Genomic DNA, 27761 nt, shown 5'->3' on the forward strand with positions numbered 1-27761 from the left:
GACGCTGTTGTAGGTGCGTTTTTGTCAGAGTGGGTGTGGGCGGAGCTTCACTGAAATTAATCATTTCATTTATGCTTATGTATTTATCAGACGCTTTTGCCCAAAGTGACTTACAAGTGAAAATTAAGCCAGCAGGTTTCCCTTGAGGCAGCATAATGAATCATAAAGGGAAGTGAACAAGGAGTGGACAGTAGAGTGGGTGACAAGGACGCCCCTGTTCTGGTAGTGCTTGGTAGATCATTCCACATCTGTGGAACGACACATGAAAAGAGTCTGGATTGTCCCGAGCGTGGTGTAGGCACTGCTAGCCTTTGATGACTGGAGCGGCCGAACCGTGACATAAGCCTCTGCAAGAGACTTCAGGTAGATGGGAGCTGTACCATCCAGGACTTTGAATGCTAGTGCTAGCAATTTGAATTTGATGCATGCAGCTAGCTGTAGCTAATGGAGCTCAATGAACAGAGGGATGACATGTGCTCTTTTAGGCTCATTTACAGTTATAAATTCAGTGCTGACAAAAATAACTAATATTTAAGATAAAATGACATCTTCATAGTGGTAATGTGTTATCATGTATTGTACCTACCTTTGCTCTCAAAGGTTTAAAATGGCATGATATGGAGCCTTTAACATTTAACACATCAGCTGAGAATCATTGAGTTTGAGATGCAGCCATTGGGTTAGTTGCAGTTTCTCTAATAAATATATTGACATGTCTACCTGAAAATGTATTAGATTGGACAACGTTCATTGTTATGCTGATGACACTCAGTTATATGTCTCCACCTCTCTGTCTTCCGTGCTTCCGCATTCTTCATTCATTGACTGCATATCAGAGATCAGGTCTTGGGTTTCTTTAATTTTCTTAGGTTGAACTCCAATAAAACTTAAGTCCTTCTCATGGGCACAAAATCTGCATTAGGGAATGCTGGACCCTTCTCATTGGCTGTTGAGAATACTACAGTTACCTGTCTGGATGACATATAAAGCTTTGGACAGTACCCTGTCCAACCATTCCCATATCAGTACGGTTACCTATTCAGTCTACTATCACCTTTGAAACATTAAAGGGAGTCTAGGCAGTTATGGCTTGCTTTTAGCACCCCCTAGTGTCTGTTTAGTAGAACCAAAAGCAAAACTTATCTCCTTGCTGTGTGTTTGTCTTTTTAACATCTTAATCTAACAAGTGAAATGTCTCCCCAGATTTCACTGGTTTCTACAGAAGTGGTTCGTCACTAAATTCAACAAATCAAAGTTTAAATCAAAGAAAATCAGCTAGTCCAACTGACCTGACCGGCATTCTGAAGTTGCAAATGGGATATTCTGGCCACAGAGGGCGGTGGGGTCTGAGTGACTTTTCACCCTGTAAAGGGTAATTTTAACACATACTGGCTCAAGAAAATGATTTGAAAATATGAAAAAGTTGCATAGTATGCCTTTAATCTGCCTGTGTCCATCACTTTTTCCAAAGTCAATTTTTGTTCCCTGCACTTTTTAATATTAAGCTATATTAAAGGGACTTTACGGAGTTTTGAATTTTTATGCTCGCAATTGCCCCCTCAGGCCAAAAGCGTAACAGCGGCTTCAATAGTAGGCTCGTGCACGAGGCGCGCATGCTGTACGTGTACACTCCTTAACGAAAATAACAGCTGAGACTGTCCCGTGTGTGTGTGTGTGTGTGTGTGTGTGTGTGTGTGTGTGTGTGTGTATGTGTGTGTGTGTGTGTGTGGGTGGGTGGCCCGGAGGACAGAGGACAGGAGAACACGCAGCTAATTAATTAAATAATTTGGTTCTGTACCTTTCTCTTCAGCACAGCCGACAAAGGTTTATGATGGGTCAGTCCTCCTGCATGCTCAGATCATTCCCTTCCCTTGCTTGAAAAATTGTTCCAAAATGAAAGTTGAACCCACATCTTTTTTATCTGTGAATTCAATGCCGTTCGGCGAGTCTCAAATAAAAATGTGGACATCTTACTGTAAAAAAATATACCATTAATGTAAAAAATAAACTCTACATGAACTAGGTTCACATCCAGAATTGAACCCAGATCTTCCACACGAGAGTCCAACGTCTAACCAAGTGAGCTAAAGCCCCAATGATGTCTTCTGTATCTGTAACATTTATATCCTTGATAATAGCTGAAACAACGTTCAAAGAACGGTTCGGAGTGAAAATGGCTATTTTGTTACTAATTTGCAGGAAATATCTAGAAGAAAGTAGCTAAGGTAGGGCTGCTCAATTAATCGAATTTTAATCATGATTACGATCTGAGTTTTGAACGATTATAAAAACAAAACAAGTCGATTATTTGCTCCTCCCACTTGTGCTGCCCCGAGTTACAAATGAAGCGCTCCTCCCACAATGTTGCCAACTTGGCGACTTGACACTATTTCCAACAGCTTTTCAGACCCCCTTCTTGACTTTTTAAATCTTAAAAGTACCTAGCAAACACCTCAGAAACATCTCTGGTAACCCTTAGCTACTTTCTGGATAACTGTCATCGACATTTCCTGCAGGTTAGCTAAACACTCCGCCTGCGCTCCGGACAGTTCTTCACAACATTAGGAAAGGGAATGATGTAGTGATGTGTCAGTCGCTAAAGAAACAGCTCTCGGAGCCAGCTCCCTGTTGGAGTAACCAGAGTGAGTGACACACACTGCACCTACGGACTCCTGAGCCACTAAAAACGGCGTAATGTGCGTGTGCAGCGCGCTGAACACACGTGCAGGTTGCCCCGATTGCTGAGACCAGGTTGGGGGGTGGGGGGTGCAGCTGTGGTAGGGACAATTATTACATTAACTGATGGACTTGTAAATAAATAGTTTATAAATAAGGTGGAAATAACTTCCTCACGCTGATAACTAATAACTAATCTCTCTGAGGACGCAGTGCTAGTGCACGCTCCTACAGTACCTTGACAAGACTAAATAAATGTTATGCAACATTTTTGTGAACATCAATTTATTTGCATTTATTTGTTATAAATGCCACTGTATAATTCTTGCTGTCAGTATTTGCAAGATATTGGTATTTGGGTCTGTACTGGTTAGACTTAAATGAGTTAAACCAAGGTCTACAGCCCTTGGGTCCTAGACTATGAGCTATAAGTATATTGGTCTTTTTATACTGGGAATCAGGAGTTATTTTAGTGATCATCTTGTTTCTTATTTATTTTTGTCCTGATTGTGCCCTGAGCAATTTTATGACTGAATAAAAACAAATAAAATCAACATAAATTGAAAAATCGCCCTAAATAATCGAGATCTCAATTTCAGTCACCATAATCGTGATTATTATTTTTGCCACAATCGAGCAGCCCTAAGCTAAGGGTCCTCAGAAATGTAGCTAGGTTCATCACTAGGCGTTAGGAACAGCGACAAAGTCGCTGAGTTGGCACTACCTCACTCTCTGCTGCTAAAGCTACTGATAGCAAATGCTACGGGCTATATGAGGCCAGAACAGTCTCAATAAGAATTAAGTCACACAACGTTTTCCACAAATGCACACGTTCATTCGGAAATCCACATTCTGTGTTTCACAAATATAATTCGGAGGAACACAAATGCACACGCTCATTCGGAAATTCACACTCTTTGACTCATAAATATAATGTGAAAATAAGTCACGCAACATTTTCCACAAATGCGCACGCTAATTCTGAAGTTCACACTCTGTGGTTCACAAATATAATTTGTAAGAACACTTGTAATATAAACTCAGATCATGCAAATTGCTGAATGTGCATTTACGAACAGCTTCTCATTTGTGAACCTTTCTGCGTTTGTGAGTGAAATCTGTGTGGTGCATTCACGGACAGCTTCTCATTTGTGAACCTTCCTGCATTCGTGAGAGAAATCGGTGTGCTGAATTTTGAGACTCTCCTAACGTTGCAGGTCAACAAACGTCACCATTGGCTAATGAACCTGTCAATCAAATATATGCTTCTGCCAGGGCTGTTCGCTTTCAGCCAATCATATGGCTCCTTATGTCACAGAACAGATCTGCTGTGCGCATGCGCATTGCAGTTCACACGGCAGAGCAGGATGGACCGGTCACGATCTGTGAGTAATAGTTTTATCTTATTCCCTCGTTGTAATTGATGCAATGTTATAGAATTATGAGTAGAAGCGTTCTTCATGATCAAGTAAAATGTTTTATGTTAAATTCAGTCCAGACGTTACGTGAAGTCTGGTCCATTCTTCATCTAGTTTAACATCAAGCTAAACTCAAGTGAACATTTGTTTAGTTAGCGTATCTAGGTACCATTTTTTTAGGCCACGGTTGTCAAACTCAAGGCCTTTGTCTATTTTTATTTGCCCCGCGAAATCAAATATCAAATGTATAATATTAAACTGGCCCGCCGGGCGATTTTGCTAATAAGACTACTAATCCCATAGTGCTTTGCGGCGTTAGCGCGCGAGACGAAGCAAGCCCTCTTTTATGTTTACATCATTAGCATCCATGCTAGTCGAATCAGCGTGTGCAGCGTTACCCTCAGTCTTAAACAACTGAAGATACTCCTCTAAGCACCCAGTTTACTCAGCGAGTTTCCGACTTTGAACGCCTAGAAAGAAGGTATCTGGCTGGAACAGGTGACCATCAGAGTGGAGCGAACTGAGCTTGAAATATTTAATTGTCATGCACTTTTTCTGCTCCAAAGCATGAACGTTAATAACTGAGATATTTTCATAGAAGATAATTGCTATTTTTGGTTTTCACAGATCTTAACTTATTTAATTATCTAACATGTTATTGTATGGCTGTTGTACCTTTCATTTGGTAATTGATTGTTTTGACCCCTATAAAAATGTGTCATATGAGAGTGTTTGTGCTTGAATTACATAGATCATGTACCTGAAGGTAGCTGACAACAACCGGGCAGACACCCACCTTGCCTTCTTCAGCGAAGCTGTGAATGAGCATGGCTTTCCTCTGAGGTATTCATGTTATTCTCAACTTTACCCTCTGTTACCCTGTTACAAATCTGCTTTTGCCTAAAGTGTGTTATTGACCAAAGATAACATGCCATTTGAGGTCATATAGTAAAATCTAGGGGGGGGGGGGGGGGTGAACATTTCCCTCTTTCAAAAAATATTTCCCCAGCAGAGGGTTAATAATGCCACATTGTTTACTCACTTAGTAGCAAGGTACATAAGGAAATTTCTGTGAGACTCAAATTGATGTAGATTGTTATAGATGTGCATTAAAAATGTTTGAAGCAAGATTCTAATGTTTTTTTTTTTCATGGTGAGAGGAGATCATGGCGGAGAAAATGTAGGTGTTGCAGAATTAATGTTCTCAGTTCGTGGAACTGACACCAACAGCTTCATTGCAGGAAAAAGTGTACACAATCAACGGTGAGTTTAACCTAATTTGGAAGCTTTGTGTGTGTGCGCGCGTGCCTGTGCCTGTTGACCTGCCCAGGGTGCACCCTTCGTCTCACACTGTGACTGCTGAAGATAGGCACCAGTCCTCCTGCGACCATTCAAAAGATAACTCAAGTTGAAAACGGATGTATGGACATGTAAATGTGTGTGTATATTATAATTTTCTTTTATTTAATCCCCCTCCAAATCCAGGATCGAGCGCCTGTGGCGTGATGTCTTCATGAGTGTTACTGGTTTATATTACAACATCCTGCACTCTCTGGAAGACCAAGACTTGCTCGACATCAGTAACATCCTTCACATGTTTTGTTGCCACTATATTTTCTTGTCTCGCATCCAGGCCAGCCTGGATGTCTTTAGAGATGCGTGGGACAACCATCCAATCAGGACAGAGGAAAACATGACACCAAATCAGCTGTGGCATCTGGGCCAGGCTCTGAATCCTGTTTCTGATCCAGGGGCAAATGTATGTTCTGTTAAAATGACTGATCACATGTCAAGTTGATCCTTAACTAAAAATCAAATGTTCAACACTTTGATAATCTACCTCTGCTCTATGCTTCTTGGATTCAAGACAAAATGGCTGTTGAAATTACAGTTCTGTTTGTGTGCACCTCTACTGAAGTGGACACTCAACTATAATGTCATGACATTACAAAGTCATGACACATCTGCAAGTTCAAAATGCAAGGCATTAGACCTTCCAGATGTGATATTCTCACTGCTGTTTTAACATAAAAGTAGCCCATTAATTAAAAAAATAATAATTTATGAAATAATGGAGACGCTAGGTTCTGCCTGACATCATTGATGTTAAGTAATTGTTAAAAGGTCATGATAGGGCTTTATTAAATGTGTTTTCTTGAGATTCATTATGCACAATGCTCATACACACTTTCCTTTTCCAGGGTATACCGACACCAGAGATTGAATGGGAGGAGAATGGATACATGACTGAACCTCATCCTGGGATCAGTGTCCCTGTACTGGACAGTCCTCTTTCAGATCATGAAATGTTGGAACTGCAGGACAACATAATCCGTTGCAACATTCAGACTCTTTTGGAATGGACATATATCTTCACACTGTCCAGTATGTTGAGAACTTACTTGAGGCTAGATGATTACATGTGTGAAGAAGGAAGGAGAGAGAAGGTAGGGAGTTAGGAAGAAAGAAAACAATTAATGAGACAGGAAGGAAGGAAGTTAAAAAGTGAAGGAGTGGTCCATTTTAAGGTTAATGTACTGTATATTGTTATTCAAGGGATTTGCCGTCGTAAATATGAAATGCTAAAGGATAGACCCCAAAATAAATGTCTAAATTCATTTATAGTTGTGTATTTCCTTAAAGTCTTTGTCAGCCTGATTTATTTTAGACCAGGAATGTATTTGAAAAGGCTGCTGTCCACTTCATCTATGCTACAATTCTTCAAAATGTAAATGTGCTATCATTGCTAGTGTTGGTTTAGTAACATGCATCTTCCTGTGTATCCAGCTCTAATAAAAACATTTAAAGGTGAAGCACCTATACTTATCAGGAGATCCATTTATTTTTACATGTTATTGTTTGAATTTTGTCTCGTTTCATAACTTTTGCTCAACATTTAAGGGGAACTGTGTTACCCTGCGATCATCTTCATTACACTTGAAAACTTGTACTATAGCTCCGTCCGTCTACTTATTAAATGGAATAACATGACAAGATTCTATCTACTGGTTTTTTGATCAAGGGATGATTAGGTGGTGTGAGAAGATTCTCTATGCTTCTGAGTCTGTGTTAAGTTGCAACTGGACACACATACCCACACACAGTTTGTTCATTTGTTCTCAGAATGAGAATAATGTCTTTTACAATTAAAAAGTTTTTTTCTTGATGTCACTGAAGGCTGTGTTAGAAATATATGCAGCTCATTAAAAGGAAAAGTAACTGATGTAACCAAAAGCCTGAACTCAGGAGAATAGAGACACCTGCCAAGATAAAGAGCTGGAGCTTTTGCTCCTTTTCAGAGTCACTCCCATGGAATAGGCCTGATGATTTACTAGCTTCTCTTACCTTCTCTGCAGACAATGTTTAATATGAGCTTCAAGAGGTCTCTGCCCCTAACGGGGTTTGCTTTCACTTAGTAAAAATGCATAATTTTTCTGAATAAGATTATTAAGAGGCCACCCATATGGTGGAGCGTTGGTAATGTAATGTAACCGGTTAGATTTGTGTCCGACTTGACGCCGACTTGCTCTGACGTCATGCATACGTAGGCAACGATAACCACTTGAGATCAAGGCAGCCGCAGATTTTGGAGCAAGGCGCTGCAGTTGTTCTCCCTTGGCTGCAAAACCTTGGGCATGATGGGAAACGCCTGGCTCTCACCTGATCTAAGATCTGATTGGTTCATATTTTGATCCAAACATCCGGTGGTAGAACATGAAATGTTAGTTGGTCACATGTATTCTGTAAATCATGTAACGTTAATGATGACAACTATATAGGCCATAAAGAGAAATGTGGTTTGTGTTCTTTTGTCATGTTTCCTATGAGCACACTGAAGCTACAGCTGCTAACCTTTACTTATTATTACAGTCACGTTTTCATATTCGATATTTGATATCCACAAGCACGTGATGATGTGTTTCAGCTGCTAACAGGCACCAGAATTAAAATTGAAAATTAAACAAGTATGAACGCTAACGCGATATCTTCATCCATCGTCACCCCCGAGCTACACATGCAGGAAATTGTGTCCGACTTATGCGCACAGCAGATCTGTTCTGTGACATAAGGAGCCATTGGCTGAAAGCGAACAGCCCTGGCAGAAGCATGTATTTGATTGACAGGTTCATTAGCCAATGGTGACGTTTGTTGACCTGCGACGTTAGGAGAGTCTCAAAATTCAGCACACCGATTTCTCTCACGAATGCAGGAAGGTTCACAAATGAGAAGCTGTCCGTGAATGCACCACACAGATTTCACTCACAAACGCAGAAAGGTTCACAAATGAGAAGCTGTTCGCAAATGCACGTTCAGCAATTCGTATGATCTGAGTTTATATTACAAGTGTTCTTACAAATTATATTTGTGAACCACAGAGTGTGAACTTCAGAATTAGCGTGTGCATTTGTGGAAAATGTTGCGTGACTTATTTTTTCACATTATATTTATGAGTCAAAGAGTGTGAATTTCCGAATGAGCGTGTGCATTTGTGTTCCTCGGAATTATATTTGTGAAACACAGAATGTGGATTTCCGAATGAACGTGTGCATTTGTGGAAAACGTTGTGTGACTTAATTCTTATTGAGACTGTTCTGGCCTCATACGGGCTATGCCTGAGCGTGAACGCGCATGAAGCAGCCTGCTCGACCCGAGCAGCTCTCTTTTTCTGTGATTTTACAGAAAAACAGGCAATCACAGTAAAAATGCCAGGGCTCATTCTACAGGACCAGGGCATTGCAGGAGAATGTATGAAGAAGAAATTTATTATTTCTATACATGTTTTGGCTGTCAAACTTCCATAATGCCCCTTTAAGTAGAAACTGGTTGAGCACTAGGACCAAGAAGGAAAACAACCACTTGTGTTGAAGCCTGTTTCCCATTAGAACCAACCATAGGCTCATCTGTTGACTCTGTTGATACTTACTAATGTGTGATTGGCCGTTCCTACCACCTATGTACTTGACAGTTCTGCATACTTGTTGTCTTCTTGTCCCTTCTTGCTTGGGTTATTGTAATTCCTTTTTCTTTGGTCTGCCACAGACAAACGTTAATTGGTTCTTACAGATGATTCTGCTGTAATATGTGAATTTCCCCACTGTGGAATCAATTTAGTCTATTCTATTCTAAAAGACTATTCCTAATCTTGCCCCTCCTGCACACATCTACACCCTCCTGTATGCTCAGATCCAGAGGTGTGGACTCGAGTCACATGAATTGGACTGGAGTCAGACTCGAGTCATTATTTTAATGACTTCTGACTTGACTTGATAAAATCTATAAAGACTTACGACTTGACTCAGACTTGAACGCCAACGACTTGCGACTTGAATCAACTTGCAACTGTTGACTTGATGATTACTTGATTATATTTGATATTTTAGCACAAAAGTGGCACAAAGTGGACAAAAATCATAAATCATTCTTGGTTCTGGGTTTGATCTTGTACTGCTAAATGCAGCAGCTGTCATGATCCTGTTCCTGCCGTGACCTGTTGCCACAGCAACCTCAGCCCGCACCTCATCAGCTCCATTCATTCCACCTGTTCCTGTCATCAACTCATCCTCCACACCTGTTTCCTCTACTATTTAATCCCCAGCCTGCCCTTCAACCATCGCCAGATTATTGAATGCTCTGCTAGTAAATTCTCCAGCCTGTTACTCACCTTGCCATCGAAGATCCAGAACCCTGCTCCGTCCCCGACTTCGCCTTTTGGATTTCCCTATCGGACTATTCCCACCTCAGACCTCCTGGTAACGACCTCCTGTCTCCTGACCTTGCCTTTGCCTCTCCCCTTTTAATAAACATTCTTAAACGTGTCATTCTGTGTTGGGTGTTTTTACGGGTCCGCCAGTTAACTCATGGCAGCAGCACTTTGTTTTTAATTTATTTCAGTTGCACTTTCTGCTTGTTTGAGCAAATGAATTAAGCTTTATTTCTGGAATTTATTTATTATCATTGTCAATAAACTGAAGTTTGACAGATGACTTGATTATGACTTGAAAATTCAAAGATAAAGATTTGGACTTGACTTGGACTTCCACATCATTGAATTTGGGCTTGACTTGGACTTGACTTGACTGGAAAGACTTGTGACTTACGAGTGACTTGCAAAGCAGTGACTTGGTCACACCTCTGCTCAGATCCTTCTATCAACTTGTACAACCCCTACACACGCGCCTGTATGACCCAACCCATACCATTAAAAAATACCAAAACCCCAGCTTTTATAGAAATGTTCACACTTGTTATCAATCATTGTATCAAATACATAATCAGCACAATCAGAAAGCTGATTTTCTGGAATTTCCTTTGAATGCAGTATGAGTTAGAACTTCAACAGTTTCAGCACTTTCGCTTGGTTTTTTGTTTTAAACAGGTTTATTTTAATTGTTTTGGGGTTATTATGGGAATTTCAAACACCTGACATGAAACAGGTAATGTTTCTACTACTATCCAGTGACTGAAGACAGAAAGCAGCTTAGCTTTATAATAGAACAGTTTTAAGGTTGGTTTAATTGTTGTTGTGCTGCCACGTCACTATGAAATATGAGGATGAAAACACGTACATTTTGAGCAAAATCCAGCTGTTTCTCTTTAGTTCTCTTTCCAAGACACAGTCGGCCGCCGTCCTCTCAGGTTAACTCAGGCAAAGTTTAAAATTGGTACTCTCGATGCTTCATACAGTATGTAAAAGGTAAACACTGACACAAGAGGCGGCTCCTTCGGTTTGTGTCCATCCTCGGGCAAAAGCCGTGTTGTACACATTTCACGGAGGAGGGTGTGCAGCGTAAACTGGTCCTCAGTTATCTCTCACTGGCTACTGTATTGGACAAATCAGAGTTCTTGGTGGTCCACTTTCATTTCCAGCCAACTCTGTTCCTCTTTGTTGACCACAGTAATTAAGTTCTGTTTCCATCCTCATTCAGCTGCTGACTGGCCATTAAAACACTTTGAAATGAAGGCCCTGAGATCACAGAGGCACACTTTCCTCCAAGAGACAAAAACCCAGTTTCTGCCCTTTTGCTCCGCTGCCATAGCTTCTCTCACTTTGAGGCACAGCAGAGATTCTGCTGCATAATATCAAGCAGATGCTGGAGGAAATGGAATTTTCCTACCTGTCAAACCATTGTTCTAATTTAGCAGTAGATGAAAATCTTCTAAAACAAGAGTAGGCGGAAGAACAGCGGTGTCCCGAGAATAACCAGGACAATGCTGTTAAAGGTCAGCAGAAGGCATTTGCAAATCATCCTGAATGTCGAGCAGCTGGCACGGCTGAAATTAGACTTTAATGCCTTGTAGTGTGCACGTGCCTGCAGATGCGCGCGCTGCATGCGCACAAGCTCGCGTTTTCTTTGAACATGTGGGTCGTGAATTGCAGATCACAAAAACAATGCATAATTCCTGCAGACATTAAATGTTGCTTCAAGTAGTCACTACTATGTGTGTGTGCATGACCTAGTTCTCAAAATGATCATCAAAGGTTTAATCCTCCTTTTGATATGAAGATGACCCAGGGATGAGCTGAATGCAGGAGGGAAATCATGTGTGCGACTGACCCGTGGTGACCAGAGTGTAGGGAACAGAAGCCTCGGTCAGCATGCCCTGGATGTGACCGGTAAAGAGCTGGAGAGCTTGTCCACGCCCGCTGTGGGGGTTCACCAGGATCATGGTTCGGCAGGGTCTACGCAGCTCCGTGTACACCACACCTGAGGCAGACAGAGGGAGGATGGTGTGAGCGAAAGCAGGGAGGAAGAAGATGACATGAATATTGTAAAGAATGCATAAGAACGCTGCTTCCCTTGAGGTTTATAAGGTACTAAAATGCAACATGGAGAAAAGAAGGGTGTAAAACCACCAGCTGAGAGAACATTCAGACTTTCATGCAGGATATAGACCACGCGACGATGGAATTCATAAGCCAGAATAAAGATGGTCGTGGTTTGAGGTATGAGAGTTTCAGGCTTGTTTGTGAGAGCTCTATTATACATGATAGACTGATGCTGGCGCTTGCCCAAAGCCTTCAAAGAGAGGTTATCATGGCTTGTTGCTGTAGTAGAAGCATATAAAGGTTCTGGGAAGAGCGTGGTTGAAACTGTTCTTGGGCGTAGCAAATAACAATTCCAATTTGGAAGAAACCCATGACTAGCTCTGGCCCATGTTGGAGGTGCAGCTGGATCGGGTCCTGTTGGAGGCGACCAATGTCTCTTGGTCACTGAGTATTTGACACACACTAGCTTCATGCTTTGGCTACAACCATGAAACACCATCCATGTTGTGTTAGTGTTCCGTGATCTTCTAGCATGGTTCTAGAACGTTGGGCCAGATGGGGCTTGAGGTGTGGTGCGTTTGAGGATGTACATGGTGAGATGTTCATAAGAACATACTGCTAAACCAGTAAGCATTGTCACTACAGTTACCTTTCCAAAGTAATCGGATTATTCATTAATTATTAAATAAAGTAACAGTTACTTAATGATTACTTGACTTGTATTTGAATAATGTGTTATTAAGTAATGTATTACCAGTTTTGTTGTTGATTAGGTCTCAGAATGCAAATAGATTGCAGAAAAACGATTTGGGGAGTACTAAGAGCATCAGAGCAGCGATATGGCCTTAACGCTGACGGTTTTCCAAAATTGAGGTAATTAATTTATGTTCTCATATGTCCTGCAGAGCGTAGTGGGGATTATTCCATTTGAAACAACCGACACAGTTTGCATGACTGTATGTTTCTTATTTAACAAAAATCATTTAAAAAACCGTCCTTCCAGTGTTTCCATGTGTTGCACATCATGAGCCAATGAAGTGTAGCTGTAGGTTAAAGGTCAAGTTTACTCATATTTTAATACAATTGCAGGCATTTTCGGGGGAAAATGCTCAGATGCTCTTGTTTGAGGATTTAGAAGGTAACCAGCCAGAGGAGAAACTGGCAGAACATAGCAGGATTCCTGATATTCGGACATCTCACCTCTGATTGGCTAACAACAACGCAACTCTACCACTGGCTCTGTTTGCTCTGCAACGCTGATGTTTTATCTCCACAAATAACACAAACCTGGAAGAGTTCTGTTATGTGGTGGAATTGCTAATGGTAGCAGTTAGCTTCCACTAGCTGAGATATTCTCTGCTGTTTCCTGAACACTAAACCAACAACAGCCTTTCCCATTGCGAGCCAAGATGGGTGGGTCAATAAACATTAAAGAGCAAGTCACCCCAAATCAACATTTTTTTCCCTGAAAAACTATATAAATGTGTGTCTAATCGTGCTGCAGACATGTGTAGTCAAACGTTTAGCACTTTAGTGCATTTTAGCTTCAATTTTTATTTTCTGCCTAAAACTGTCAGTGTTGTGCCGTTGTCAGGTAAAAACTGTCCACTGTATCTGAATTTAAATCTGCCATCGCTATTGGCTAAGAGGTACCCTAGAACGTTAGCTGGTACCATATGATGTCACAATGTTGTTGTGAGCCTGTGTGTGTGTGTTTGTTAGTGGCTCCATCCTCTCAGTCTGCTAGGCAACAAAATTTGATGCATTTTTCAAACAGGAAGTGGGAGTGGAGTAATACTCTGGTAGGGGTTGACTTGCACTTTAAGTAACGGTGTGACATAAATCTGTCAGGATTTTTCAAACAGATTGTTTTTCTTTCTATTTTCTGTCAGAAGCTCATGCAGGAAATAGGGTTAGAAGACTATTTCACATTCAGCCTGCATGTTAAAATAAGTAAAAATGGGTTTCTCAGTGAACGTGACCTTTACAAATATTAGAAAGGCAAAATCACATCTACAAAATCCCTGGAACACAATCCACCCATTTCCTACTAACCAATTGAACAGAATGTTTTTTGAATCGACTTCATCGCTTGGTGCAATCAGTAGGCTTTACGTCAAACAAGTTGCTATAGGAATAGTAAGCCTTCTGCTTATTAAGGCAGGCACCAACGCAGCAACACTTTCTCTTTAAGCCCTGGGGGAAAAGTTGCCATCTCTAATTGCCACCGAGTAGCACCGTCTACCCCTCAGGGTTTTTACTGATCCAGCCTCTTGCTGAGTATTTTGGTAGGTTGGTTGGTTTCTGGCTTAACTAGTTTTCAGAAGTACAATTTCTCTAAATAACAAAAACAACAGCATCTAGGATTCATGTAATCATGAATGACATTAAGATGGTAACAAATAAATGACAAACTGTACTTTGTGTTAGGTAATTTGATTTTATCCCATATTACCTTAAAGGATGACACACCCAGAGAGAGAGTAAATTGATTATTTGTAATGTCCATGTGTGTGACTCAACCAGGCCCCATGTCCATGTGTGTGGCTCAACCAGCCCCCACTCTGCTCCAGCCTCAGCCTTTCTCTGTATACCTGCATTCTCCAATTATCTGTTAGATAATATTTAACCTCCATAACCCTGGAACCTGAAATAAACACACATGACAACAAGGAAGACATTTTACACTGAATTAGCCAAATGGGGGGGAGATCACCATGACACATAACTCTCTCCAGAGCTAGCTGCCAGGCGACTCCCCCCAATCCTCAGTCTTCAGTGGTTTTATTCACCAAATGGATGGGGGAGAAGGCGGGGCCTTCTCAAGTTACAGAGGTACAGAGTTCTCTCAATTGACATCCTTGCTCTACCTTTTTATGAACAGCCAACACAGAGATTATCTTTTAGGTCTCAAAAAGGTACATTTATAAAAATACCCAACACTTTGCATTATCTTTTAAATTTGAACATAATTTTTCCCTTTAAAGCTTATTTCCTTTAAAGTTTCAAGAAAATATAAAAACTTGATGAAATGAGTTGGGGAAAACAGGCAAAAACAGAAATGATTAGCTATGAAGTTGGACATAATGCTGATTCAAGTACATTTGTTAAAACACTATGTGATATTTTTTCATTAAAAACAACTGGATCGTTATGTTTTGACTCACCCAATTCATCCAATCTGGTATTTATAGTCTTAATCTTTAAATCTGTGACTCATGGGATGCTGAGATTAACCTCCACTTCATTCAAGCTGATATGATGAGACAGATTTAAACTAATGTCTCAAACTTTGTGTGAAACCAACAGGAAAACGGAGGCCAGGGTGCATATATGCACACGGGCGTGTGCCAGACTGTCTCCATTCATCCATGCAGCATTAGCATTGTATGCTAGCTGTATCCTCTCACAATGTGGCTTTAGTGTGAAAAAAGACCCCACTATTTCCAGAATACAGCAGAAACCAGATAATACTTTAGGCTACTGACTATTTCAGTCAGAGTCTCTGCTGTGACTTCGGATACGTACTTCTCCGAGACATTTTAGCTGATTTGATTTTTGGTCACTTTTATGCTAGCTAAACTTGATTAGCTGCCATGGGCGACGGTGGCACAGGAGTTAAGTGCTCGCCCTGTAATTGGAAGGTTGCAGGTTCGAGCCCCACTCAGTCTGTCACTGTCGTTGTGTCCTTGGGCAAGACACTTAACCCACGTTGCCTGCTGGTGGTGGTCGGAGGGACCGGTAGCGCCAGTGCTCGGCAGCCTCGCCTCTGTCAGTGCGCCCCAGGACAGCTGTGGTTACCTCGTAGCTCATCTCCACCAGTATGTGAATGTGTGTGTTAATGGGACTGATTGTGTTGTAAAGCGCCTTGAGGGGTTCCATGACTCTAGAAGGCGCTATATCAAATACAGGCCATTTACCATGGCAGCCATCTTTGATGGGACTGAAGCCAAAAATGTCCTAGCTGTGAACGGACATCCAGGAAAGAGTTTTAGGAAGTGTCATTAAAACCTGTTTGGTGATTCATGAGATTTTTTTAATTAATAAAGAAAGTAAAACTAAAGCAAGCGTTCACAAAACGTAAAGAGAAAATGTGTTGGTTTTCACTAATGTCAGTGTGGTCTAGTTTCTGGGTGTGGATTTCTAACTGTGAGGCCAGCAGACGGCTGGTAGGTCAATCATCTGTATTCCTTTCCCCTGGGACTGATCCGGTGTATTTCCCAGTCACTTTTCCCCTCTCTCAGAAAACATAGCTGATCTCAACCATGTTGGTCCTGATCACGGTGTCACATGTTGGCCCTTTCTTATGAAGACATTGAGGAAGAGAGTATTTCTTTTTTTTTATTATCTTTTATTGAAAAAAATGCATATAGGGTTGTACATCTACTCATGACATTGAATGGGTTCTGTTGCTTTACCATTTTTAACTTTTGTTGCATGAACATCAGAACTGTGTGGGTGGCGGGGCAGCCAAGTCATTGCCATATTATTTGTGCATTTCATACACCTTTACAGCTCTGTATACTTTACAAAGAAAAAAGAACTCGGATGTTACAGGCTCAATATATTCAGTCCATTTGGACCATATCCTGAAGAAAACGTCCCTTTGCAACGTTAGTGAGAACGACAATTTTTCCATCGTGTAGATCTCTTGGATGAGGCTTATATAGTTTTCAATCGGTGGAGGCTCAGGTCTGAGCCATTTCCTTGTTAAAGCCTTCTTATATTTTTCCAACAGAATTCCCACCACCCATTAGATCTTGTTGTAGCCCATTGTATTTCACATATATTTCTCCATTTGTCATCCGTAATCGTCAAATTACCTTTTTTTCCCACTTTGTTTTAATATCAATTGTGTGATCTTGTTTGCTTTCCAAGATGCAATTATATAACTTTGAAATAATTTTGTTGTGGGTTCCTGATTTCCTAATTAGTTACACAAATGTCTCTATGAGTCCTTCATAGTCTATCACCACTCTCAGATCCTGGTTAATATAGTAACTGACCTGTAAATATCGGAAGAAATCTGCTGGGCCTAGTCCGTGTTGTCTTTGTAGATTTTCGAAAGATTGTAATACTCCATTGTGGAAAAGACAGTGGTAGTCTGACAACCCCAATGCTATCCATTTCATAAATCTGTCATTGTGTTGGTTAGGGATAAAATCTTAATCGTATGCACACCATCTTGCAATTTTTGTAGCGTTTTCCAAACCACAGATCTTAATAGTTTCGTTCCATGCCATTATCACTATGTTTGGGATGGGTTCTTCAATCAAGTTGACCTTTGCAATTTGCGGTCCGCCAAAAGTGCCTTTACAGGAACATTTTTGATGTTTGTCCCTTCCACGTCCTTCCATCCAGCAGAGTAGGATGGAGAGCATAAACATATCAGAGGTCTCAACTGAACCACGTGGTAATATTCTCGCAAACATGGAAGATCATGACCACCCATATATTTCTTCAACTGTAGGGGTTTGTACATGATTTTGGACTTTTTCCCTTTCCAGGTATATTTCAATAACATTCTATCCCATTCCACAAACTGTTTTTGGGGTATGGGGATTGGTAGACACTGAAATAAGTACAGCAGTCTGGGGAGAATATTTAATTTGATTGAATCAATTCTGGAATGTAGTTCCAAGAAGGGTATGGTGTTCCATCACTGTATGTCTGTTTTTAGCGCTGCATTCAAGGGGCTATAATTAACTTCATACATTTTAGAAAATTCTCAGTGCAGGGTCACCCTTAAATATCTAATACTATCCCCGTCCCACTTCCAATCATATCTGTTCTTTATTTCTTTTGGTGGGTCATAATTCAAAATTAGTACTTGTGTTTTGTTTACATTAACCTTGTATCCTGAAAAAGAGCCATAGTCTAGTAATAACTTGATGATTTTGGGTATATTTTGGGTGGGATGAGTTATAGTTAAAAGCAGGTCATCAGCAAAGAGAGCCAATTTTTGCTCCCCTCCTTCCAATCCTCACTCCTGTTATGTCCCCTCTCTGCCTGATCCACTGACTCACTGGTTCAATAAACAAGGCAAAAAGGAGATGCAACATCCCTGGCGGGTCCCACGTTCGAGCACAAACGACTCAGTGAGGTTGCCACTGATTTTAATCCTGGCTGTAGGGTTTTTATATAACCCTGAAATAATTTCGATAAAGGAACCATAAACCAAATTTATCAAGTACTCTACATAGAAACGACCAACTCACCGAGTCAAATGCTTTTTCGGCATCCAAACTAATAACCAAGGTCTCTAGTCTATGTTTCTGGGCATATCTCATTATATGTAAAACTCTTCGAATGTTATCTTGTGTCTGTCTTTGTTTTATAAGACCAGTCTGGTCCTTGCGTGTTAAACCTGGTAAAATTACTTCCAGTCTTCTTGACAATATGGATGTAAATAAATTATAGTCTTTGTTGAGGATGTTTATGTTACTGCGTTTAATGTTTCCCATACAATCGCCCGAGTCACATTCTTGTTGTTACATTCTAGATATTCCTCTATTTCCATTTTCAATCGATGTTTAATATTTGGGTCATTAAGAATGTTAGAATTCAACCTCCATAGTGTGGATCTTTAGAAGAAGAAGAAGAAGAAAATATCATTTCTATAGCGCCTCTCAAGATAAAAAATCACGAGGCGCTTCACAAAAACAAAAAATGTAAAAATATAAAAAGTATTTAGAAAATGTTTAAAAATATATTTAAAATGAGCAAAAAGAGACAATTGTGATAAAAAATGTTAAGAAAGAGAGAGAATAGGAAAGAGGGAAATCAGTGGTTGCTGAGGAAGGTGGAATAGGTGGGGAGAGCAGAATAAAGAGAGAGTGGTGATGAAGGTCATACAAAAGCCAGCTTGAACAAGTGAGTCTTCAGCTGCATTTTAAATGAGACCACTGAGTCCACTGATCTCAGGCTCAGGGGGAGAGAGTTCCAGAGTCTGGGGGCCACAGCAGCAAATGATCTGTCACATTTGGTCTTTAGCCTGGTGCATTGCACAACCAGTAGGCTTTGATCACTGGACCTCAGGGACCTGCTGGGGGTGTAGGGACTAAGAAGATCACCAATGTAAGATGGTGCTTGTCCATGTAAGGCCCTATAGACCAGAACCTGGATCTTGAAATGAACCCTGAAGTTGACTGGCAGCCAGTGAAGCTGGAGGAGAAGCGGGGTGATGTGGGTGTGTTTGGAGGACTTGGTCAGAAGCCGAGCACAGGCATTCTGAACCACCTGTAGACGGTTAAGGGAGGTACTGCTCAGACACGTGAAAAGAGAGTTACAGTAGTCTAAGCGTGAGGAGATGAAGGTGTGGAGAACTGTCTCAAGTTCAGAGCGGGACAGAATGGGACTCAGCTTAGCAACGTTCCTGAGGTGGAAGAAGGAAGAGTGAACAAGAGAACTAACATGAGAATCCAGGGTGAGAGCTGGGTCAAAGGTCACGCCAAGATTCCTGACAGAAAGTTTGGTGTGAGAAGCAAGCTGACCAAGAGAGTCTCTGACTTAGGGAACCAGCTTGTCTGGGGCACAGATGAGGATCTCAGTCTTATCTTCATTCAGCTGAAGAAAGTTCCCAGCCATCCAGGTTTTGATAAAGTCTAAGCAGGTGTGTAACAGCTGCAGCTTAGACATCTCATGGGGCTTGAAGGAGATGTACAGTTGGATGTCATCTGCATAAAGATGGTAGGAGATTCCTTTGAAGGAGCTCAGGATGTGCTGAAGAGGAATCAGATAGAGGAGGAAGAGCAGAGGCCCCAGCACAGAACCTTGTGGGACACCATGGGTAAGAGAGGTGGTGGAGGACCTAAACTTGGAGACGGCCACAGAAAAGGAGCGCTAAGAGAGATAAGGGAGAACCACTCCAGAGCAGATCCTGATAGGCCTACCCAGTCTCTCAGCCTCTCCAGTAGCAGGTGATGGTCAACAGTGTCTAAGGCTGCAGTCAGGTCTTTACTTGCTAAGCCAGCAAATAGTCATGTTTATCGGGCTGTGGTCAGACATGGTACAAGGGTCTATTTCACAGTGTCTCGCCCTAAATAAATCATTTTTAAACATGAAAATATAATCTAACTTTGAATACACATTATGTGCCCATGAGTAATGAGTATATTCCCTGTCCGTTGGGTGGCTATCCCTCCACACATCGACCAGTCCCAGCTCCCCCATAAGGTGCACCACACATTTCCCGATTTTTCTTCTATCTCCTTTCCCATTGGAGGAGTCGAGAGCCGCATTCAACGTGAGGTTGAAATCGCCCCCGCATATTAAAATTCCCTTACTCTTTGTGGTTGTCAATTCTAGAATTCGCTTGTAGAGAAACCAGTCACTTCCCGGTGGTACGTACACATTTAAAAAACTGAAAGTAATTCCATCAATCTTACCAGTTACCATTATAAATCTTCCCGCCTCATCTTTATACTCTAACAAATATTCATAAATCAGGCTCCCAATTCACCAAAATCATCACTCCCCTCCACCTCCCCGTTCTGTGTGATGAATTATACACATGTTTATAGCCAAGCTTGTTTAGTTTAGCATGTTCAATATCTGACAGGTGCTTTTCTTGCATATATTGCGTATTCCCTTCGTTTCTTCAGAATGAGAGGTGGGTAATCATGGTCTAGATTTACTCGGTTGCCCTTCCAGATCAAACTTTTTTTCTGCCACGCTTTACTGAGCTAGAGTTCTTTGGTCCTGAAGCTGAGGAATTTCACAACAATCGAGTGAGGGGGTGCGTCATCCGGTGGTTGTGGACCCAGTGATCGGTGGGCCCGTTCATTACCCATAACTAGCTCGCTCTGGTGAATCTCCAACCCTTCACGTAACAACTTCTCCACAAACTCGCTCATTGTGGAGGAGTCCTTCTCCGCCACCTCTGGCACACCGTAGATATGAACGTTATCCCTCCTCGAACGACTTTCCAGGTCCAATAGTTTGTCCTCCAGCTTCACTTATAGCTTTAGCATTTCTGTCACGGCCTCCTCCGCATTATGAATTCTCTCCTTGGCCTTCTCAATGCGTACTTCCACCTCGTCCGTTCTAGCGCTAATCTGAACCATTTCTTCCTTAATCACCCCCAAACTCTCCTTACTTTCTTGTCGAAAATCCCTCAGTTCCATGATCACTTCCATATCGGTCATATTGTCTTCCCGGTGGGATTAAATCACTCAGTGCGGAGCTTCATGTAAAGCAGCTAAGCTAGTTAGCCATAGCCGAGCAGCTAGCGATAGTTTGTCCGGTTGAAGCACCCTCCCTTTTGCTCCTACTGCGCTGTAGTTCTGGTGTAATCCTCTTATCCCCTCATTTTTCCACCTTCGGGAGTGAGCTCGCACGGTTTTAATGGGGTAAAGGTTATTAATTTCTCAGGTCTTGGAGAGAGCTCCATCACGGCACTGCCATCTTGGTGACGTACAAACCGGAAGTCAGGAAGAGAGTATTTCTAATGACCTTTCTGAGACACTTGGTCCGTCCAATCAAATGCTAGAGCCTGTCAAGCTGCGGTTGACAAGTTAGACCCTCTATTTAACACCTGTTTATGACAGCATAGCACCCTTTCATCGATTCACTGGCCACTCTCAACAAGATCACAGTCAGAGCAACTGTAGCTGGGACTAAGCTGGAGCAGAATTACATTAGACATATAGAAGATGGATGGGGCCAGTTAGCAGCAGCTCAAGAATTAGAGCTTAAAATAAACATAAACCAAACAATCTGATTAACTTCAATATTATTAGAAAGTTGGTATTAAACACAATACATTTGTAGTGGTCTCTAGTAGGAATGAATGTCTTGCAAGTCATATTCTGGGGAAACAAAGCTCTGGTGCACCAGTTTCAGGGACTAAAAGTGAGCCACATCAGCGTTGAGCTTCAGACGGCAGGATTTGGAGTCTTATTTCCAGATATTTGGACATTTCTCATCTGATTGGCTAACAGCAAAGTGACTCTAACACTGACTCTGTTTTCTCAACATGTCTGGATGTTTTTGTCACACAGTGGAATGTGTGTTTTCTTTTGCTTTAAATTATTTTATTAATTGTTGGAATTTCTTAACAGTTTTGTGTTATTGCATGATTGTGTCGTGTGTTGTTGCTTTTATGTGCCTGTTTAGTTTAGATTGTTTTGCCACTGTTGACATGACAGTCACCTGAAGAGGTGGGCGTGGCTGAGAGAGCGCACCAGGTGCGCATAGTTAGCAAGCTGATAAAGGGAAGAAGCTGCAGAACTGCAGGAGGAGAGAGGAAAAAGAGACAGAAGAAACAAGAAGGCAGAGGGACTGGACAAATATAAGAGGACGTAGCACAGAACGCGTTGGATCGCAGGAGGACCAGTTCATCCCTGGTGTGCAGCGACAACGAGTGGGAGCAACGCCTTTGAAGGACAGCAGGGCAGAGGTTGGACCTCTGCCTGCATCCGTGAGTAAACGGCTTCCACTGTTGTATGCTGGGTGACGCGCCGTATGGGCCGATCCTACGAGAAAGAGATTGCACTGCTTCACAGACAGAGGTTCTGCCCCAGTGTTCTGTCCTTGCCAGGGAGGAGCGGCGAGAGCCCCCGGGAGATCACGCCAGAGACGAGTGCCTGCTGAGAGTGAGACCAGGGACAGCTGGAGCCGGGACGCCGCCTTTCCCATCCTGGAGATTCCCTCCACGTGACGTTGTGGATCTGGGAGGAGCCCAACTATCTTTTGGGTCTTTTTGAAGAACATGTTTTAAATTGCTTTTACGGACTCAAACTTTTTAGTTGTATATTTTTAGACGGGGACTTTTATTTAGTTAATAAAGGAGGTCGCAGACAAACTTCTGCTCTCTGGTGTCTCTGTCCCTCTGGTTTTGCACCCTCGCTCTCCACCTGTGTCGTTGTGAATCCCTGTGTCACCTCGCCTAGGTTACATTTTATCTCCACAAACAACGCAATCCTGGAGGAATTCTGCTGTGTGGTGGAGTTGCTAATACTAACAGTTAGCTTCTACTAGCCGATATGTTCTCTGCTATTTCCTGGTTGCTGAAACGGCAACTTTTCCCATCGTGAGTCAAGATGAGTGAGTCCATGAACATTAAGTGGCAGTGTGATGCAGATCTGTGAGGATTTTCAAATCCTAGAGTTTAATCATCTATTTTCTATCAGAAGCTAAGGCAGGAGATTGGTGTAGGAGACTTTTTTCATGTTCAGCAGAAAAAACTCAAGAGTGATTATTATCAGAAATAATAATTGAAAAACATTTTTTCAGTGAACCACACCTTTAAAAGCACAAACATTAGCCGCATAATAACCAAATCACACCCGTTAGCCAGTATCTCACTGGGCCATGGCTATAAGTGGAAAAAAAATAAATCACAAAATGGCATTTGCAGGGGAGTTTCCAAAACGTTTTGAAATATTTGCAAAGGCGTGAAATGTACTTGTGTGAACAGCCTTTCGCTTTTGTTTCTGGAATTTTGAATAAGTTAGAAACATTTGCAAGAGAACGTTTGTCTCAAAACGGTCACAGGGTCACCTCAGGTGTGTGTGTGTGTGTGTGTGTGTGTGTGTGTGTGTGTGTGTGTGTGTGTGTGTGTGTGTGTGTGTGTGTGTGTGTGTGTGTGTGTGTGTGTGTGAGAAATCTGTCAGGAAAAAAGGAGAGGGACCTGCAGGCACATCCTGTCCATCACACTGCTAAGCTAACTTTCAGCTCCAGTGTGTCTACTTCACAAGTAAACACACACACACACACACACACACACACACACACACACACACACACTGAGGTGACTGACAGAGAGGATGTGACAAAGTGTCAATGCAAACAAGTGCTGAGACAGAGAAGTGTTACTGATTTCCTCAAATATACCACCAAGCAAAAATGTCCAGCAATACCATGGAGATGTAGCTCGATATTGGCACAGGTGTGTGTGTGTGTGTGTGTGTGTGTGTGTGTGTGTGTGTGTGTGTGTGTGTTCGTGTTCAGGAGCATGACTATATTCAGACAGCAAACAACTTGCATTACAAGGTTGGCTGAATGTTTGCTGAGGGTGAATGTTTGCTGAGGGTAGGGGAGGAGGTTCAGAGAGGATAAACGCCCTTGTCTACAGAGGCAGCTTCACCGGGGAGGAGGGTGAGGAGGGTGGTGGAGGTGGGGAGCCGACAGGCCATCACATCCATGTGTCACAGAGCACAAGATGAAAGCTCCGCTGGGACTGAGATGCTGGCCGGGGTGAGAGGTCGTCTTGTGACGCATTTATAACTCTTCGCTTAGCGGGCCGTGACAGCTTGAGTAGAAACCCTCCTCCTCCTCCTTCCTCCTTGGGGAGATCACTCAGTGACAGGCACACCTGACCCTGAGGCAGCTGGAAAACACTTTTTGGAGGGCTTCACTTACGTCTCGTTTACGCATCAGATCTTCTGAATTTTACTGTGTGGAAAGGTTGTGGACAATGAACAATTAACCTGTTAAACAACCTCCGTCTGGAGAAACAGACATTATTTCTGAATGGACTAATCTGACAAGAGCCAAGAGCATAGTGCATATTCAATTCCAGACGTGGAGGGTCGTTATCCAACAGGATTTAGTGGTTGCTCTGCTCCAACACACTAGATTCAGTGGTTGACTCACCTGTGCAGCAGCTCGTCAGGCTCTGCAGAAGCCCGTTAATCACCTGCTGGTTGAAATCAGGTGTGTTGAAGCAGGGATGAAGCCAAAACGAGCTGGATACCAGCCCTCCAGTCCACTGCCCTAGTGGATCGTTGCAATCTTGAAAGCAACTTCCAATCCCAAAAATGTCATGGCAGTTTATGCAAAAACATGTCAATTTTACATTTTGTCTAACATTTTTTTACAATATCCCTGCAGCAAATTCGCTGCATAGCTACTTGCTTTGCTATTTGCACTAAAAATAAACAAAATGCTAAAAAAACGAATAGCCTAATGAAAAGGTTAGCCCTCATGCATCATTAGGGACATTTTTGTCCTCTGATGACTTAATAAGTAAATTCAGTAAATTCAAGGTGGAATATGGAACATTTTAATAAAAGGCTATATTAAAAAATACCTCCACGGGGCATTTAGAGGTGTGCAGAATGAATGTACAGGTTCTCCTTTAAAAGATAAATAAATAAATAAATAAAATGATCAAAATTTTATTTTGACAGGGACGACGCTGGTTTTATGTTTACATCTACCAGCCACTAGAGGTTGCTCTAAACGTTGCTCTAAAAAGTCCACTCAGCAAGGCCAGGCGGGGACTGTGTAAAATGGCGGACTTGAAAAGTCAAGCAGCTGATTCTGAGCCCACAAGATGTTCTAACAGTAAATAGTGTTGTAAAATAAACTTATTAGTAGAAATTAGTCCTCATCCTGTAAGATTTGTCTCTGAACATGGTGCTGGAATGTGTCAACGGTGAACCAACATCCTGACAGCTGAAAAATTAGTTCTGTTGTTGCGATGCCACCTCTGAACACTAGAGTTCACCAGAGTGTCTGTGTTCCATATTTAACGTTTAAAGTGATGCATGAGGGCTAAAGTGATGTAAAGAGCTCCAAACTAGTATTTACACCAAGCCCCCACAGCGGCTCCAAAATTGGTCCCAACCCGGAAATACCAAAAATTGCAGTTCCACCCTCATCCACTAGGGGCTGGTGTCAGAAGCGAGCAAATCCTCATTGACTCCCATGTTAAAAATACCAATTTCACAGCAGAAATAAACATGTTTACAGCCTGGTACCAAAACATGTTTTTGGTTTAAAGTATCTAGTTTACACTCATGACAACTCTGAGGGGGGTGAATTTTTTTCTCACTCTTCTGTTTAAGTGTATTAAAAGCCTAAAATTCTGTATAATTAATGAGCATCCGACACACGTGACCACAAAGCTAGCTCTGTGGAAAGGTCTCAGTAGAGCCTCGGTCTGGCTTAGAAACTGCTCGGGGATTTTGAGTCTCTGTGTTTGTGTATTCTTCTTTGGATGTTTTTTGTGCAAGTGTTGGACAAAATGACTTTCTGTGGCATTAATTGCACTAATAGAGCGTCCAAGAAGTCTCCACTTCATTTTTTTCGGTAAGTAAAATTATATTTGCCGAACAGTGCTGCTTGGTTTTTGACTGGAAGTAAGAAAAGGGACCACATTTCTCCAGTGCTGGCTTCCCTTCACTGGCTCCCAGTCTCCTACTCGGCACAGTTTAAAATTCAGCTATTTGTGTTTAAGTTTTTTCGAGGCAGTGCCCTCACCGACTTAGCGGAGCTCTGAATAAAGCATGTTCCCTCAAGGTCATTACAGTCGGCTGACCAGAAATTGCTTATCGTCCCTCGCACTCGATTTAAGACTCATGGTGATCTGGCTTTTCAAGTCCTTGCACCTTATTTCTGGAACCAGCTCCCACTCACAATCAAACAGTCCCCATCACTGGCAGTCTTTAAGAGCTGGTTGAAGACTCATTTTTATAGGATGGCTTTCTCCTAAAGCTTTTGGTTTCTGGTTTTTCTTTTTTGTTCTTAGCTTTCTTTTAACTAATTCATTTAAATTTTCTTTTATCTAAATATTATTTCATTGGCATTTTATTGTTCTCGCAAATATCTATATTCTTATTTTGTTTTTAACTCATTCACTGCCATTGACAAGTAAAGTCGTCATTTACATTTTTTACTGTGTGGACATTGGAACGAGCCCCCGCACCGTGAGAACAAACATCCCAGCTCTAAAGCTGATCTTCATGCACATTCATCACATGTCACATGACCAGGAAGCAGACAATCCATGTGTTAGGAGATCGTTATTGGACCGATGCTGTAACAAAAAATGGGGGCGCGAACCGGAAAAGCTTGTGCCGATCACAATTCGACAACGGATTATGAAAGAACGGATAACGCTCGCAACGCGCGGATTCTTCCTGATGTAAGAGGTGAGTCTCCACTTTGTTTTGCTAGTTTTGATGTCGACATCATCCTAGCGTGCAACATTCTGTGACTCTTAAAAAAACAGTAAAACTGTGAGAAACACTGGCAGCGAAGGGTTTTGCCAATCAGGAAACAGCTGGCAGCGAAAGAGTTAATGATTTTAGGACTTGCTACTTTTATCTCTGTTACTTTTCTTGTCCTGCGCCTTCAGCCCTCTTTGAGGGTGGTTGAAAGTGCTATATAAATAAAACTCGATTGATTAATTGATTGATTGGTTGATTGATTGATTGATTGACTTTAAAAAGAGATTATAATTGTTTAAAATCCTTAATACGTTTCCTGCTTCTCTCCCTACTGGTTGAAAGCAGAATGTCAACTGTCATAAACAGCCCTGCCCCAGACTGTGCAGATAATACTGTCATCAGATAAGGTGTAGTATTTAGCATGTTTTGATGAATAGATATGATAATTGGTTATTTGTTTTTTCTCCTTTCAAAATGGGGGACAAAGTTACAGTTTACTACCTGTGAGGTAGCATATTCTGCGCTGAGCTAACGGTGCAGCACCAGCATTTGTAATTTGATACCAGCAGGCAAAAATCTCCAGAGGTGTTTAAAGAACCAAAGCCAGTAAACAGGAGCGGCGCAGAAGTTATTTCTTGAACCCCCTAAAAAGCCATGACATTTTTTGTTTTACTCTAATACCAGCTAAAGAATCTTAGAGGCTAACGATTAACTAACGTGAGCTAACAATGCTAATGGTAAATTAGAAGCAATTAGTTGGCACTAAAAATTACCTCGAGTTACTTTTTCAATTACCACCAACTTGATATAACAGTGAAATGTATGTGTGAAGTACATAAGGAGTCAGTCGTGGCGTTTTACTTCTTTCATGAGTCGTTCAGAACAATAACAGCAAGCTAACAGCAAGATGAAAAGCAACCACACTTTCTCTAATGCCAGAAAAATATTACCATAATAATTGTAGTAAGAGTAGGGCTGGGCGATATGACGATTTTAGACCGT

At 41.7% G+C, this 27761-nt stretch overlaps 2 protein-coding genes across 2 annotated transcripts in view; one reads left to right on the plus strand and one right to left on the minus strand.

Annotated features, from left to right (window-relative positions):
- LOC107374236 (sphingosine kinase 1) overlaps positions 1 to 27761 on the minus strand; it is a 52033-nt gene that overhangs the window by 15987 nt on the left and 8285 nt on the right. The window contains exon 2 of the mRNA XM_070542656.1: positions 11651 to 11800. Within this exon, the coding sequence (XP_070398757.1) occupies positions 11651 to 11800 (150 nt within the window). The remainder of the gene's footprint in view (positions 1 to 11650; positions 11801 to 27761) is intronic.
- Positions 3977 to 7043, plus strand: LOC139062154 (uncharacterized). Its single transcript, XM_070542658.1, has 4 exons — positions 3977 to 4061; positions 4846 to 5357; positions 5580 to 5853; positions 6296 to 7043. The coding sequence occupies exons 2-4, from the start codon at positions 5230 to 5232 to the stop codon at positions 6551 to 6553; spliced, it is 660 nt and encodes a 219-aa protein (XP_070398759.1). The 5' UTR covers positions 3977 to 4061; positions 4846 to 5229; the 3' UTR covers positions 6554 to 7043.

The sequence above is a fragment of the Nothobranchius furzeri genome, chromosome 12 (genome assembly GCF_043380555.1).
Source record: "Nothobranchius furzeri strain GRZ-AD chromosome 12, NfurGRZ-RIMD1, whole genome shotgun sequence".
In the NCBI taxonomy this organism is placed as follows: domain Eukaryota; kingdom Metazoa; phylum Chordata; class Actinopteri; order Cyprinodontiformes; family Nothobranchiidae; genus Nothobranchius; species Nothobranchius furzeri.

Bases quoted from the DNA above. Each gene is read 5' to 3' on its own strand.
- LOC139062154 (XM_070542658.1), top strand. From the start codon at position 5,230: ATGTTTTTTTTTTTCATGGTGAGAGGAGATCATGGCGGAGAAAATGTA. The intron at 5,358-5,579 runs GTGAGTTTAACC...CTCCAAATCCAG, and splicing joins AAAAGTGTACACAATCAACG to GATCGAGCGCCTGTGGCGTG. The intron at 5,854-6,295 runs GTATGTTCTGTT...TTCCTTTTCCAG, and splicing joins TTTCTGATCCAGGGGCAAAT to GGTATACCGACACCAGAGAT.